The 16,288-nt window shown below is 55.4% G+C and overlaps 1 protein-coding gene across 2 annotated transcripts; it reads left to right on the top strand.

Moving 5' to 3' along the window:
* The first annotated feature begins 6,804 nt into the window (after positions 1–6,804).
* On the top strand, positions 6,805–14,399 carry GINS2 (GINS complex subunit 2). 2 transcript variants are annotated; one of them, XM_061477398.1, is made up of 7 exons: positions 6,805–6,987; positions 8,309–8,578; positions 10,816–10,930; positions 11,981–12,080; positions 13,154–13,280; positions 13,664–13,790; positions 13,963–14,399. In XM_061477398.1, the coding sequence occupies exons 2-6, from the start codon at positions 8,336–8,338 to the stop codon at positions 13,787–13,789; spliced, it is 711 nt and encodes a 236-aa protein (XP_061333382.1). In that variant the 5' UTR covers positions 6,805–6,987; positions 8,309–8,335; the 3' UTR covers position 13,790; positions 13,963–14,399. The 2 variants fall into 2 exon arrangements, with proteins under 2 accessions (XP_061333382.1, XP_061333383.1); XM_061477399.1 differs by lacking the exons at positions 6,805–6,987; positions 8,309–8,578 and adding an exon at positions 10,222–10,338 and having other exon boundaries at positions 13,664–14,397.
* The last annotated feature ends 1,889 nt before the right edge of the window (positions 14,400–16,288 follow it).

Genomic DNA, 16,288 nt, shown 5'->3' with positions numbered 1-16,288 from the left:
TGCTGATGTACCAAACCTACCTGCAGGAGCAAATGCTGGTTTCCTGGCTGCCCGATCAATTGGATTCATCAGAGCTCAAGGTAACTCCCTTTAAACCTTCGGGGGGGGGGAAGAAATCTTAGGGCCGGCATCTGTGTCTCCATTGCTGGAGCCCTTGTGATACCTGGGAAGACAGCACAGGGAATGGGTGTCCTACGCTTTTTTGTTTGTTTGTTAGCAATTAATGACATGAAGCATTAATTGTTTTTTCCCCCTTATTCACCAAGATTTGGAAATTTGGCATTTGCCTACCCAGACATTTAAATCCCAGCATTTTACCTCATCCGCAGGACTTCAAGCACTTGGAAATGCAAAATGTGGGATTCTTTTCTTTCCACTCTCAACCCTAATATTTCAAAACAGTGATAAAGAGACCCCACAAGTATCTGAAAATACCAGTTCAAAGTGCTTGGGTTCGAGTGGGAGGACGCACTACTCTTTGCTGGGCTCACATGAGTGCTTGCCTCGAATCCTTTAGTCACAAGGGGGAGGACAAAGAGCCTTGAGTTTACATTGCTCAAACATCCATTCTGTTTGAAATCGAGGACCAGAATGACCTGAGACCCAGCAAGCCCCAGGTAACCTGTGGCACTTCCAACAGTGCCAGAAACTCCATATACCCATCCAGCTTGAGAAACACGGAAGGGAACAGTTTGGGAGGGGCTGTAGGCTGTAGGGGTTGTTTTCACCGAGAAGTGGGACGACCCTAAAATTGTTTGGAGAATTAGGGCTAGATGCACAGGGGAAGTGGTTTCTGCTCCTAGCTTATGGAGCATCCTGAATGGGAAGAGCAGATGGGTGGCAAGAGCCAAGGGGTGTCTATTCCGCTGTTCTTAGGGGTGCTCACAAGCAAGGTACCTGTTCCCAGGGAATGCACTGGTATAATTTTCTCTCTGAGCTCGTTGATGTGTGTATGAATGAAGATTTTAGGGGGTTTTCCTGCATTCAGGAAGTGAAGCAGTGTGCTGCTGGGGTTTTCCTCCGTTGTCCCTCCCATCTGCCAGCTGAGCTGTTCACAGGATGTTCCCTAGTCTTTGTCAGTGTGAAACAAGCAAAGACCTACCACTTAACCTCCTCCAGCTCATTAGAGCTCATGGGAGGATGGAACTGGATGATATTAAGGTCCTTTCCAACCCAAACCATTCTGTGGTTCTGTGTGGGTGTGGGAAGCAGACGAGCAGGATGAAGGAGCCACCACCTCTTCACCCAGCACAGCTGGAGCAGGGGGCAGACAGATGTGCAGAGCCCATCTCCAGCACTGTGATGTGCCCTGTGAGACAGCCCCCTGCCCCCAAGAATTCCTCACTGAAGTGGAGGAGTGGTGACAGTGACAGATGCAGGAAGTAATCCCGGGTCTCTCTGCTCCCTGGCTCGAGGCCTAATCGCTGCACTCCAGTGCTGCTGCTATTTGTAAAACGTCTCAAGATGCTCCTCGGTGGAGGGCATTGCTGATAGGAAAGAGCACGTGAATGCTAATGGAGGAGGCTGTTAATGGGGTGGACTTGCGGTTGACTGCAGCTTGGAAACTGGCCTCAAGGGGAAATGTGCTCAGCGTGCATTTGTGAGCTCTGCTTCTCCATTGTGTTTTAATTCAGCTCCTGGAACGCAGCTCGGTTGCCCACTGTGTCCGGTAGGAGCTGGGGTGTGTTGAGCTGACCAGGCTGCTTCCTTCCCATCCATCCCAGTCTCTGTTATTCCCATCTTGAGTTAAACATCTCCACACATCACACTCCTGCGCCGCAAACTCCTCTTTTGCTTCACCAGTCGCCCTGCAACCAGTTCTCCCGCATCAGGAAGCGACCTCACTGAGCCCAAGTATCTGCTGAAGTCTTGATCGATCTATTCTCCTCCTTCCTGTCGCTTTTAGACCACATTTTCACCCAGCCTCCTCATCCCAAAGTGCACCCTGGCTGCATATATCCCTTTGGGTTTCAGCTGGGCAGCAGACACGGATCCGGAGAGGACGGAGTCAGTTTGCTGTTCCCATAAAGGGACCGGTGAAAGCGGTCCGTGATCCAGGCAGCCTGCTGGAGCCATGCTGAGGGAGACAGGGAATGCTGCTCTTAAGAACACCCGGTAGGTGGGCTGGGGGTAACGGGTAGCTCCGTGAGTGCTTCCAGGCAGCGCCGCACCGGCTGCAGCGTGGCGGCACTTTAGCTGGATGCGGGCAGGATCGGTGCCAGGCATGTCCTGCTCTGCGCAGCATCAGCCCACGAGGGCCAAGAGAAACAGCGCATCCCTTCCTAGAAATGCGCTCTGGAGCTTAAAAGATGCACCTAATTGAAAAACTGTACTGGGGTTGTACCAGGGGATAAAAGGGGAAAGCTGGGCTGAGATTAACCTGGAGCTCAGCGAGCTGAGAAGCACAGAAGCCACGGCCAGGTCCCTAAGCCAATTCCCAGCCACAGCCTCCCAGATCCATGCCGGGCAGGGAGGTGGTTTTCTCTGGATGCAGGTCTGGCAGGAGAGCCCGGCACACTCCGGTTTTGTGCTTCAGGTATGTGCTCCCTTCCTGCTTCGCTTCCTACTCCCTGTCACAGCAGCTCTTGCCTCGCTCGTGGGGCTGCTGACACAGCCCGATGGATTCTCTTTGGGGGTGTTTTCCAGCACAGTTCCTGCTGGTTTTCGCTCTCCCGGTCCTGCCAAGAGCCTGTGCTTGGGAAATGCTGGAGCTGCTCCAGTTTCCCCACAGCCTGCATCTTCAGCTGCTTCCTCGTGACATCCTCCTCCCTTCCCACGCCTGGCAGCCCCTCCGGGTACCACTTGCCTGTCCTGGATGGCAGTGGAGCTCCGTGCAGGGTTGGGAGGGAGTTCCTTTGCCTCTCCCAGCACCCACTGCCTTGTTGTCACCTCTGGTTTCCACAAGGCCTATCAGTGGCCCTGCAGCCCCCTTTTCAGGGTGATTTCTAAGCCAGGATGGGACTGGAAAACACCCAGTGCAGAAGTGGGGAGCAGTGGCCTCATTGTGCTGTGAGCACGCAGCCAGGCTGACGTGTCACCTGCGTGAGCAGACCCTGGGACTCTGTGACCCAGAAAGCCTCTTCCCCTCCCTCCTTTCTAACACAAGCCCAGCTGGTGTGTGCAGGAGCAGCTCCTTTGGAGGCAGCCAACAGAGCAGCTCCGGTGCTCTCCAGCCAAAGCTTGTCTTGAGGCCAGTGTTTGCAAAACACATCCCTTTCCCTGTGGTTCTGCTGGTGTCTGGGAAGCCGTGAGCTCACTCTTCCCCTTTCAGTGAAGTCGCGAGCTGCCCTCCATCCTCACCCCATCACCACTGCTTCAGCCTCATACACCAGGGCAGGAAGGGACTTGAGGGCTGGGAAGCACTGACCCTGGGAGAACTGGGAGCCAGTCACCAAAGGACAGTGCGGGGCTGGAGGGACAAGCCTTGCCCAGAGTGAAGGTGGCTCCCTACTGACCCTCCAAGGAAGCTTTATGAACCCATCCTCTTCCTCCTTGTGGCCAGCTGGCTCTTGGTGGTGTTTGGCCAGTGACCCCAATGTGATGCTCAGCAATCCCCTGGTAAGGATGTGAATCAGAGGCAGGGCTGTCTACCATAGAAAGGGGATGTCTGACACATTGTGATGTGCCTGTACTTGTGGCTCAGATCTGCCTGGTGTTGGTCGACTGCTAGCAAACAGGGCTCCATAGTGGGGGGGTCCTGGGCCACAGCTTGTCACCTTGAGGTGTCCAAACCTCATGTTATGTACATGCCCAAGGGTGTCTTTGCTTCCCAGCCCATGGAGAGGACAGGAAGGGGTGTGTGATGCTGTGCTTGTGCCTATCCCTGTCACCACACCGTGTTGCAGCCCGCAGAGCTAACCACAGTTATTTTAGCGGGCTGATGTTTGTGTTTACCTCCCCTGCTGCAGCAAGACATCTCTTTTGGTTGCTAATGGTTTCAGCAACAACTGCTCCTCCAGGTCAGGCTAATTCCAGCCCTCCTGTGTTTTGGAGCCTTTTGTTCTCACCCAAAAGCAGTAAACAGGTCGGTTTGGAGAGAGGCATCGAAATAGCTCATATGGAGGGGAGATTTCTGCTGCTCAGACTGGGTTTGTGCTGGTGGTGAGGGGTCCCTGGCCCCATGGGATGCTGCATGCTGTTGGGATGGGATTTGGGAAGATCAGGCTTGCCAGGCTCTGTCTTGGACTTTGTCCTTTAGCTGTTTGCAGCAGAACAGGCAAAACAAAGCAACACTTAAACCAATTTGTTTGTTTTCTGGGGCGGAACTGGAGCCTCAGGTTGCAAGCATTTCTGCATCTAGGACCTGGGGCTGCACCCTTTCCCCTGCGCTGTTTGCCCAGCTCTCCACGCTGAAGCTTTGCAATACTCAGTCACTTGGTGAATCAGAGGAGCCAGACGAGGAAGGAAATCAGCCCTTTCCCTCTGTGTGTTTTCCACTGAACATAACAGGACCAGACCAGCAGAAACTAGAGCAAAACCACCCGCTTCCCCTCCCTGCTCCCCTCTATGCCCATCCCAGCAGGGCTTGTTCTCATCCATGATGCTCTGATCTCGCCGGAGACCTCCCAAGCTCCTGGGATCAGTTTGCTGCGATCTCCGGGTGAAGTTCAAAGCTTTCCCCTCGGTTCCTGTGCCCTCAGGCTCTGGGTGTTTAATGCGCGCTGGCATTCCCCGCACGCCGGCGCCCTGGATGTGAACCGCTGCTTTTCAGCTCTGTCTCAGGGCCGGGCCTCGCCTCTTAATTGCGGAGGAGGTGAACATGAAAAAGCCTCTGGCTCCTTTTAATGCAGGCAAAGGCGGCTGCTCCGGAGGCAGAGCCTTTGCCCGGGCATCCTCGCAGCGGGGTGGTACCCAACCCCTTGAGAAGCCCTGATGCTGGTTCCACTGCTGGGCTGGTTTTGGGGATGGAAGGTTGGACAGGAAGGGGGACAGGCACTTTCTGGAAGCTGGAGGAGGTGGGGATGCTCCTGGAGGCTGCAGCATCGCTCCTCTCTTGACATTAGGATCTCAGGGATGCCAGAGCTGGGCACCCTCGCACCAAACTGGCACTTGCCTTTCTAAGCACTTGCCCCTCTGACTCTTTGTAGGGATGCTCAGTGGTCCAGGCAGTTCAGTTGCAGGCAAGAGGCACTCCTGCTCCTCTTTTTCTTGGCACCAGGCTGGATTGTGCAGTGGGGTGAGAGTAAAGCAGCGTTTCCTCATCACCCAAGGGCTTTGCTGGGCTTGGATGGGGCTGGAGCAGGGGATGGATGGGAGGAGCCAGGGCTCTGCTAACCTGATTAACCAGGTTAGAAACCAACCTTACCCCAAGCTGTCTCACTGCAACCTGCTCCTGCCTCACTGGTCCTGAGTGGGAATCCCCCACCCAGCCTCACACTCCTGCATCCCAGAGCAGCCGGATGCTGTGGGAGGTGGGATGCAACGGTGGGCATCGTGCTTCCAGCTCCCAGGACCGGGTAAGTGTCATCCCCTCGGAGCACCATGGCTGGTTTTGGTCCCACTCCTCTTCCCGGGGCATCCCCAATCCCACATGTTGGGTGAGCATCTCGCATCCATGCCTGAGCAGCGCGGCCACCGCTCAGTGATGCTTGTGATGAGTGTCTGGGGGTTTTTGGAGCGTGAACTCATCGGGAAAGCAAATACTCCTTGGCCTGATGCCGACACGGGAGCGATGCTGAAGCCATCAGCCACCAGCAATCCTGCTGGAATGCTGGCGGGGTGGGCTTCTCTATCTAAGCATCTCTCCCAGTGCCGTGGTGCGGATGCAGGGCTAAGAGCCAGTGGCATGGGGAAGGGGCTGCTTTGTCATGCAAGGGCTTAGCTATGGGGTCTGGTCCAAGAGGAGACCCCTTGTGCCATGGGGCTGGGTCTCCCCAGCACAACCCTCCTCCAACCCTGAGCGGATGGGGATGGCTGGTTTTGGTAGTGCCGAAAACTGGAGAATTCACCTCAAAACAGGTTTATTGATACTTGGGCTATAGTTGCAAAGTGGGAGGCCCACGGTGGGGGTCTACTCCCGGCCCTGAGGCAGCTCCTTGGCCAAAGGGGTGCCAAGGCTCAGTGTGGTTGTGGGGAGCTGATAAAGGAAGCAGAATTAAGCCCAGCAATGGCAAGCTCCCACTTCCTCTCGCTGGCTGTGGCTGGGCGACCTCAGGCTGCTTGGAAAGGTGAAGTGAAGCTGTGGTGTAGGTTGGGCAGGGGGAACAGAGGGTTTGCTTGGCTCTATGCGGGCCACAGGGCTTGGAAGAACCGAAATGAGTGGCTGACCCTCATCCCAAGGAGCTTTTCCCAGCAGCTGCGTGCAGGAGGATGAAGATTTCCCATTAAAGGTGTTTTTGCTCAGAATGGGTTTCAACATCACTTTCATGATGTCCCACAATGGGAATTACCCACTTGAAAGCTCTTGGAGCATCAGTGATGTCCAAATAGAGCAGGATGAAGCTCTCATTGTCAGTGCATCCCCAATTGGTGCCCATTGCTCTGGCTGCTCCCCAGGGGATGCAATGCCACAGACCAGCATCCTCTGCACCAGTTACCTTCACAAATAACAACCTGATTCCTTCATTCACCACCTTCTCACCTGCAGATGTTTGCAGCATTGATCCCAGGAGCAGAGAAGCCAGGATAGGACCGGATGGGATCCCCCCCGCCCTGGAAACAGGCTCCTTCTCTGCCCTCCCAAAAAGTTCCTCCCAAAACTCAGTGGCTGAGATTGACTCACTGAGTTGCTGTGACATCACGGGTGGTTTTGCTGCCATGCACCCATGCTTCCTGTTCTACCCAGGCACCTATAGATGTATACATATACATATGCACACACACACAGAGGTGCATGCTTTCAGTGAGCAACCCAGTTCACTCCTACCTCCCAGCATCACTTCCTGTATCTCTCTTGCAGCTCCAGCAGCGAGGACCAGCGGTGGGGCTGGAGAGCTGGGTCCTGCTGAGAGGATGAAAACATGGGGCTCAAGTTATCCTGCCTCAAAGGTAGGTTTGGGAAGATGCTGGGGTCACTCCTGCTCCATGAAGGCATCTGGGGATGGTTATGCAAGGAGGAGCTTTAAGTGGGCAGGACTGGTGTGTTTTAGTGTGCTGCTGGCATTTAAGGAGTCCCATGAGTGACATGATGCTCAGGCATCACCCCGATGTCCCAGTCCACTATCCCAGCCCTGTAACAATATAAAGGCCTGGTCCTGTGCTCCATCCTGCATCTTCTACCCTGGAGCATCCTTGGGCTGATGGCATCCCACAATGGGTTTCCCTAGAGGTGGGAAAAAGGCAGCATGGATGGGATGCTTTGGGTATGGATGCAATGCTCGAGCCTGGAGCATCCTTCATTGCTCCTCTCTCCCCAGGGATATTCCACCCCAGGAGCTTTCTACCCATCTGCTTTTCCCCTAACTTTAATTCTCTTAATGGAGTTAGGCTGGGGATGGCAGAAGTGATGTCTGCAGAGAGAGGGAAGTGGGAGCTTTTAATGATCCCGGCCTCGCTGCGCTGGGTGAGCAGGGTAAAGGCTGGATATTGTATCTCCCATTAGCGCTGCATCCCAGTGCTGACCCCTGAGCCTCTCGTATTAATCATCCTTTGGGTAGTTAGGGAGGGGAGCTAATGAGCATCCCTCTCTAAGGAACAGAGCTGCTTCTTCCCAAGCTCAAACCCCATGTGTGATGCTGGCTGTGGTAGGATGCACTGCCCAAAAATGAGCTCTGCACCCATACACACTCTCCCTGCGTTGAGGATGCTGCCAGTTGAGGTTAAGGGATTTGGGGGTCCCACAGACCCTCCCTCAGCCCAATATGAGGTGACTGAAGAGGGAAAAATGAGGCATCCAGGGAGTCCCTGTCCAAATCCCCAAATCCAGGGCAGAGCCTCAAAACATCCCCCTGTGCCTCCAGGTCCCTCTGGTGAGCTTGGAGTCTGCAGTAAGAGACAAGACACCCCCGTTCTCCAGCTGCCTTATGTAAGGCAGGCCTTTATCCTTAATTAAAAAGAGATTTAAAATATCAGTGTCTGTCCCCTCCGGGCATTTTCCTGCTTGGGAAGAGCTGAAACCTCCCCGGCCGCTGCCTGCACCGCACGGGGCTTCTCTCATGATTAAAAAGGCAGATTAAAGTGATCCTTTACCCAGGGGCAGGAGATCGGGGTGGGGGCTGGCTGCTGTATTCACCTCTATGGGGCACCCCAAAGCCAGGAGGTTTGGTGGGTTCTCTAGTGGCTCGTAAGGGGGTTGAGCCATGGAGATAGGGAGGGAGGTGAGGGAACCGCATCCCCTACACATGATTTTCCCCCTTGGTTGCCCCTTCAGGCTTGAAGATGTGTGTGAGCAGCGGGAATGACAGCGACCAGGCAGGAGCAGCATCTCCAGGAGAGAAGCACTTGCATGTGCCCTCCATCATCGTCACGCCACCAACACCGACGGGGACCATGCTGGCCCGAGAGGCACGGCGGGGCGGGGGGGCACCATCGTGCAGTCAGTGCTGACCGTGAGCATCCTGGGGATACAATCCCCGCTCCACAGGGATGCGCGTTGTCCAGGGCCAGCTCCTTAGGGACACACGGGGCTCCCATCGCATGGGTGAGTTTGGACACCGGTGACTGGGGTTTGTCTCTTCTAAAAGCACAGGGAAGGGGATGGCACCGTGCGGGGCCACCCTGGTGAATAAAGCCCCCGAGGCTCCGCACCCGCAAAACCACCCCTTGTCAGCATCACCCCATGCTGCCGGGCAGCACAAAGGGATACTGCCCCCACTCCGTTGTCCAAGTGGATCGAAGGAACCGATTGCAAATGAGCTCGGACATCGCCCGCATCCCTCCCCGGTGGTCCCGCATCCCGGGAGGGAGCCGGGGGCGCTGGTTCCCGGGGAGCGGCGGCACCGGGAGAGGAGGGAGTGTGAAAGCAGATGGAAATCTCGTTCTTTAATGACAGCAGCAGATGGCAAAAGACACGCGAGTGGAGCCGGTTACAGCGCGCCCGGTGGAGCTGCGGCGCCGCGGGGGCTGCTACGTTAACGGGGGGCGGAGGGACACCACCCCCCCCCCCCCCCCCAAACCCCTTCCTGCAGCCCCCGGTGTGGGGCAGCACCGAGATTTAGCCCCATAGCCCAGCCTGCGGGTACCCCCGTGGTGATCCTCACCCCAAGGGCTGGGGTTGGGCCCATGGGTGTCCTAAGGCTGAGTCTAAGGCAGCTGGGGAGGGGGACGGGGGGGAGCTGGCAGCATTTGGGGAGGGGGGGGGGGGTTCGGTTTCCATGGCGACCTGCAGGGCAGATGGAGGGAAGGATGGGGGGAGGAATGGGTGAAGGGATGGGGGGGGGATGGAGGGATGAATGGGGGGGATAGAGGGGTGTGGATGGATGGTTGAATGGAGGGAGGGAGGGAGGGAGGGATGGAGGAATGGTTAGATACAGGAACGGGGGGGATGGACAATGTGGTGCATGGACAGAGAGCAAGAAGAGGGCTGATTGCTGTTCTAAGGTGTGGGTGAGTGAACAGAGGATGGATGGATGGATGGATGGGTGAGTGGGAGAGGAAGGAATGGAGGCATGGATGGACGGATGAAGGCATAGATGGGCGGGTGCATGGAGGTGGGCATGGAGGGGTGGGTGGGCTGATGACCGGAGGGTGTCTGCACAGGGACACCGGGTCTGATGGAGGCCGGTGGGTGCGCTGGAGGACACCCCCCCCCTCCCTCCCTCCCCGTACCCCACGGTAACCGGCCCCACATGTGTCCCCCCGGGGCGCTGCTCCTCCCGGCCGCCAGGGGGCGGCAGTGGCGGGAGGCGCGCACACGCTCAGAGGATGAGGGCAGGGCCTCTGCAGGCCCCACAGCGCTCTGGCAACAAGTGCTGAGCGCTGATTGGCCGAGCGCCACCCGGGGCGCACCGGGATTGGTCCAACTGCCACCCCCCGCGGGGCCGGAGCTCGGAGCGTGGGCGTACACGGTCTCTGTGTTAGCCAATCGCCGGCCAACTGACGCCTGGGAGAGACCAATCAGCGTGCTCCGAGCTCCGCCAGGCTCCGCCCCTGCAGAAACCGCCAAAGGGGCGGGAGGCGGGAAACGGCATTTCGTGGGCGGGGTTTCACCGGCGCGTAGCCAATAGGGAGGGCGGGCGCGTAAGACAGTCAGGTCCTGGTTCCAGCGCCGGTTCGGTCCCGATCCCGATCCCGATCCCGATCCCGATCCCCATCCCGATCCCCATCCCGATCCCCATCCCGATCCCCATCCCCGTCCCCGCTGCCGCCTCCATGGAGCCGGCCGAGGTGGAGTTCCTGGCCGAGAAGGAGCTGGTGACGATCGTGCCCAACTTCAGCCTTGACCGGATCCATCTCATTGGGGTCTGTGGGGCCTCGGGCAGGGCCGTGGGGCTGGTTGGGGAGGGGGGGATTGGGGGCTGAGGGGCTTGAGGCAGGGTTTGGGGCGATGAGGGACAGGGATTAGGTGTGAGGTAGGGTTTGGGGGGTTGGGACTGAGGGGCAGGAGGTTGGGGACGGGGTTTGGGGTGCTTGGGAGCAGGGAGAGGGGTTGGGGGTCTGCTGTGATGGGATGGAGGGATTGAGGGTTGGGATGAAGGGCAGAGGGGAGGAGGAGAGGGATGATGCGCTGTGCCCATGTCTCTGGTGGGGGGCAGCATCCCCTGAGCCTTGGCTGAGGGCTGGAGGGTCCCTGGCATCCTTGGGTGCTGAGCTGTGGCACTGGGTGCTCAGCCTGAGCCCAGGGGCTGTGTGTCGAGGGTAGTCGTGGCCAAGGCCACGTTATCAGGTGAGTTCTGCCGTGTGCGAGCCCTTAACCGTTGTCTTTGGTTCATCTTCCAGGGAGATCTGGGCCCTTTCAATCCCGGCTTGCCAGTGGAAGTGCCTCTCTGGCTCGCCATCAACCTGAAGCAGAGGCAGAAGTGCCGGGTGATTGCTCCGGAATGGATGGATGTTGGTAAGGATGGGGCGTCGGGGCTGGGCTCCAGTGGGTGCAGTGGAAAGAAGAAGTTCAACGAAAATCTCTGTTTTGCACCATTATAGAATCAAGGGATGGTTTGGGTTGGAAAGGGCCTTAAGATCACCCAGTTCCAACCCCTGCCATGGGCAAGGATGCCTCACACTAGAGCAGGTTACCCCAAGCCCCGTCCATCACTGCCAGGGATGGGGCAGCCCCAGCTTCTCTGGGCACCCTGTGCCAGCACCTCAGCACCCTCACAGGGAAGAACTACTTCCTTATATCCAACCTGAACTTCCCCTGTTTCAGTGGGAAGCTTAATTCCACAAACACAAAGTAAGTCTGAGGGAGGATGATTTCCCACTGCTGGAATTCTTTATATTGACAGGAGATTTAATCTTCCCTCATGTATTTACCTTCTGTTCCTCTGGTGAGGAGGAAGAACAGATTGAATCCCCAGCCCTGACACTTGCATTCCCCAGTGGTGAATGGGTGTTCTGAGCAGCACTTACAGATCTCACAGAGCTTCGGGAACCTCAGATGACCCTGTGTGAGGAGGGAGACCTAAGAGAGCACGCTTGTGTGTTAATCACCAGCTCATTCACTCCATGAAATGATCTTCATCGGAAATGGGAGGTTCTCACTCTTAAAAGTGAGAATGATGACACCTTCCCTTTTGTAGTCCCAAGGGAAACTGAGAAGCAGGAGAAGTAAACACTCAACGGAGCTGCAGGAAGAGGGAGACTTGCATTAAGTGCTCCTGCTGTATTCATTCAGGGGCAGAAACACTCATTACTGACAGTGCCTTGTGGCTGTGGGGAACACCTCCTGAGAGGCTTGGGGATGGGGCTGAGGTAGATCCAGCCTTCCGGCATGGTGTGCGCTACGTGCAGCTTCAACATCCATGTCAGCATCCCTGTGTGCTTCATTCCAGAAGCCTTTTCCTGTCCTCGGAGTCCTGCAGAAACAGCACATGGGGTTTTCTTGATGGGGGTAAAAATGAGCGTCGAAGCTGTGTCAGTGCCTGACCGTTCCTGCTTGCATTGGTAGGGAAACTGGAGGAAATCCGGGACCAGGAGCGCAAAGAGGACACCTTCACTCGGATGCCCAGCCCCTACTACATGGAGCTCACAAAGCTGCTGTTGAACTAGTGAGTGGGAAACGTCTTGTCACGGTTTCCACCCGAGCACACGCTCAGCACAGGCTTTGGTTGGCAGCAGCCCCGGAGGGCGATGGGGAAGTGAGAGTTAATGGGGTTTCATTCCATGATGTGCCAAGATCTCGCTGCAGCAGTTCTCTCCCGTGGTAACTTTGCGCCTCATGGATTTGCTTGTTCCCTGGCCTGATAATTGGGGCTGTGCCGCGCTATTGAGCGGCAGCTGAGCGTAGAGGCCTTGAGGATCAGCAACACGTTCCATGGCTGCAATCTGTTCGGCAGCCTAAAGCCCACAGGCTTTTTGCTTGGCTCTCCTGCAGGAGGAAAGCTCCTCTTTTCCTCAGCCTCAGAAGCAGGAGACTGAGGGCTGTTCAGAGCCTGCACTCCTGCCTGCTGAGGCATTTCACTTGTGAAATGTGCTGGCTCGTATTCGCTCAGCGCGGGCTCTTCTGACTTTAAGCCCTCGATTATGGCAGGGTGGTCATTTAAGCACTGGCTTTTCCTCTGGAGATGACACTCTTGGCACGCAGCTCCTTCACTCACGCTACAATAACCCTGACAGCTCTGCCCGTGCGAATTGAGCTGATCTCTCAAGGTCCTTATGGCGGCGCTGAATTGCCTCGGTGGGAGGATGTGGCACAACTCGTAGAGCCCTTTCAACTTAATACTTTCTGATAGAGCCACAAGAGCACAGAGCTGGGGCTCTAATCACAGCTGAGCCCTTCCAATTCCCTGGCTGCTGGTGACTTTGGCCAGGTTATTGGTCCTCCTTGCACCTCGTACCAGCTGGGCAATTAAAGAGCAGAAGGATTTTAGCGAGAACCAGATGCTGCGTTAGAGCTGAGCATTCCCGGGTAAATAAACCATCCCAGAAATCCCAGCAGCAGAAGCACCAGGCTGGATTTGAGTGTTGACTTGCAGGGTGGTGTGTTTCCCCCCCCACACACCCCATAGCAAACTGTTCTGCTTATGCCTTAGAGGGCTGAAGAGCTGCCAACGTTTCTTACACTGGTGACATAACATACGAGTCCCTCGCCTGTTCTGATGCTTTCCCCCCCTTCCTTTAGTGCCTCAGACAACATCCCCAAGGCCGACGAGATCCGCACGCTGGTGAAGGATACCTGGGACACCCGGATAGCCAAGCTGCGGCTGTCTGCAGACAGCTTCGTCAGGCAGCAGGAGGTTCATGCCAAGGTGCGGCGGGGACGCGCGGCGAAGGCTTTGCCAAGCGCGGTGCTTGGGAGCGTTCCAGATGCCGTGCGATTGTGTGGGCTTGTGACTGATGAGAGCTGCTCCTGGAAACGCTGGTTGGGGCATGTTTTTCCTTTTCCCTGGGCTGTGGGTACGGCAGTTGGGAGCTCAAGCCATATGCTGAAACCTCGCTTTATGGGCTGGTTGCAGCTCCCGGTGCCGTATGGAAACGGCGCTCTTGTACCTCGTGTGCTCGTGTTTGATGGGTTGGGGGGTGGCAGCTGGGAATAACCCAAGTAACCAAAGGCAAAGCATGGGCTGTGGAGCTGCTTTCTCGTTCCTCATCCTCCCTTGTTGTCACAGATACCACTATTCTTCTCTTCTAGCTGGACAACTTAACCTTGATGGAGATCAACACAACCAGTACTTTCCTCACACAAGCCTTAGATCACATGTACAAGCTCCGGACTAACCTTCAGCCTGGCGAGGCTGCCCGTTCCCAGGATTTCTGAGGTACCAGCCAAGCCAGCCCCAAAACCCTACAGGAGAGGGCAGAGGAAGGGAGCAGGCTCCACATCTTGCCCCTGGTCCTTCATCTGGCCAAGCCTCCATCTCCCTGTGCACATCCAAAGCCACCCATCTCCATACAAGCACCTCCTCAGCAGCCTAAGCCCTCTCTTTGCAGGCAGCCTTCCAGCCAGCTGGGAATGGCTCCAGAGCTGCTGATGGAACGGGAGCATCCCTGCACGGGAGCTCCTCACTTCAGAGGTGGGCCTCTTGGGGTGAAGAGATCTGCTTTAATGCAGGTGGTGGCTTGCCAGCGCTACCCTGCTGCTTGCCTAATGGGGCCGGGCGGATCTCTGCGCCCTCAAGAGTAGATGTACTTCATAGAGGGAACTTCTGAGGGCAGCACAGGCCACACACTGGCTTGAAAGCAGTAAATTTCCAGGCGTTGCTTTGCCATGGATCTTTCTCAGAGCCTTGGAAAGGGAAACTGATGTGCGGGCAATGAGAGGTGTCTGCTGGGGAGATCAGCTGGGAAGCAGATCCAGCTGCTCTTTGGAGGAGGACAAAAGAAAAGGGTTTTCCCCTCTCTGTACCAGGCTGTCTTGTAACGTCACATCTGACTTGTTGTTTTAACCTGAAACACTGTGTGTGTGTGTGTGAAAAAAAAAGGAATAAAACCAGTGATTTCACCCGCGTGAATGGCATCATTCTGCACACAGAGCATCCACGGGTTAAACCATGGAAAAACCCACGTCTCTGCTCCTTTGGCTCCAGCCCCATTCCCCCTGCGGCAGACCGACAGGCAAGGGCAGGATCCTCCCTGGCGTCGGGCTGTGTTGATGGCAGATGTAATTATTCCGGACGAAGGGGAAATGCCGGCTCAAACCCAAAGGGTGGCGAGCGCTGCCCTTCCCCGAGCATCTGGGCAGCTCCTGCCTGCCATCTGTGCCCTGCCTGCAGCCAGGGCTGCCAGCAAAGGGCTATGATGACAAGGTGAGGATGCTCGGAGCTTCCCCGTAGTGTGTATGTGAGCGAGGGAGAAAGAATCCTTTTGCTGTTGTTGTGGAAGAGTTTATTTTCTTTGTTTCTTTTGGATGTTTTCAGAAATTACAGCAATATATTCATAAATACCTAATTACTACATTCAACAAATAATATATTACATTACAATTAAGTCAAACAAGTACACTTAGAAACATGTTTAGGGGTTGTTTCTTTTTTTTTTTTTTCCTCCTTTTTTGGGTTTTTGTTTTCTTTCACAGCATCTAAACTGCCCCCAGCGGGCTCTGCCTTGCCTTTCCCTCCTCGCAGCCCTCCTGGGCTCTGGCACATCTGCTTGAGATCAATTCTGCATAGGGTAGGTACAAACACGACCGCTCACCATGGCCCTGGGGGAGTAATACTGAGGAACTGCTCCAAAAAACGTGATTTTTGGGCTGGTAAATGGGGGGGAAAAGCCTCAGTATGGGAGCTGCTACGAATACAGGAGCTGCTGTGAAGTGATACTACAGCCCAGCCAGGCTCCTCCACCGCAGCGCAGTGGAGGAGAGGGATAAATCGCTGATGATTTCCCATCCCTGGCTTCCTCCCCATCACAGCGCAGGGGAAAGGGAAGAAGCGAGTCGAGCAGCAGCGTTATTTTGCTGTGTTAAAATTCATTGTGAAGCCCGGAGTTGGCAGCAGCGAGGCCAGAGGCTGGCGACGCAATCGGGGGTTTAAGAAAGATTAAACTAATTTCTGTCACAAGGGCTTTTTGCTTTTTAATCTCGCACAGCTTTCTTTTATTTGGTGAAGCCAATGGCAGACCAGGGAGCAGGGAGAGGGGAATAAAAGCGGGGGGTGTTTTAATGCTTTCTTTGCGAGTGCAACAAGGGAATTTAAAGCAGAAAGCAGAGGTCACCTTTTCCCGTAGACGTGAGCTTGTCTCGTGGTGAATTAAGAGAAAAATAATAAATAACTATTATTATATCTTACAAAAAAAGCCTCCCTGGGGAGCTGGGGCATGCGATGATGAGCAAGTGGCTGCAAATGGTGACAAGGCTGAACCTGCTGCCCCAGCCTGAGGAGGTTGGTGGTGCCACCAACACCATGGCAAGCCATAAGCCCCTATGGGCAAACCCCATCTCCCCATGGCCAAACTGCCTACTGATTGTCTTGGTGTTCTGGGGGGGATAAAGACACCCCAGTATCACCTATCCCCAACAATCCTCTTGGCGCAATTGATTTGTGTTATTGGTTTGATAAATGGAGCCTGCACCCGGAGCTGTGATACCCACAATGGAGCTATGACCAGAAACAGACCCAGGAAACAAAGAAAATGGGTAAAAAGACAAAGAAGCTAACAAAAAAAGGTAAAAATATCCCCAAAATCAGGTGGGAGAAGGCATTGGAAGGGCTCAGCTCAGATTCCAGAGGGACAGAACCTGCCCCCACTGGAAAAGGTGATTTGTTTTGCCTGCTTTTTAAATGCTTTTAAAACACTTCAGCATCTTTTCTGTCCTGAC

This window comes from Pezoporus flaviventris, unplaced genomic scaffold (assembly GCF_033815535.1).
Source record: "Pezoporus flaviventris isolate CSIRO_AGI_PZ_B2104156 unplaced genomic scaffold, CSIRO_AGI_Pfla_v1 ptg000105l, whole genome shotgun sequence".
NCBI classification, from domain to species: Eukaryota; Metazoa; Chordata; class Aves; order Psittaciformes; family Psittacidae; genus Pezoporus; species Pezoporus flaviventris.
This window is presented reverse-complemented; position numbering and strand designations above follow the sequence as displayed.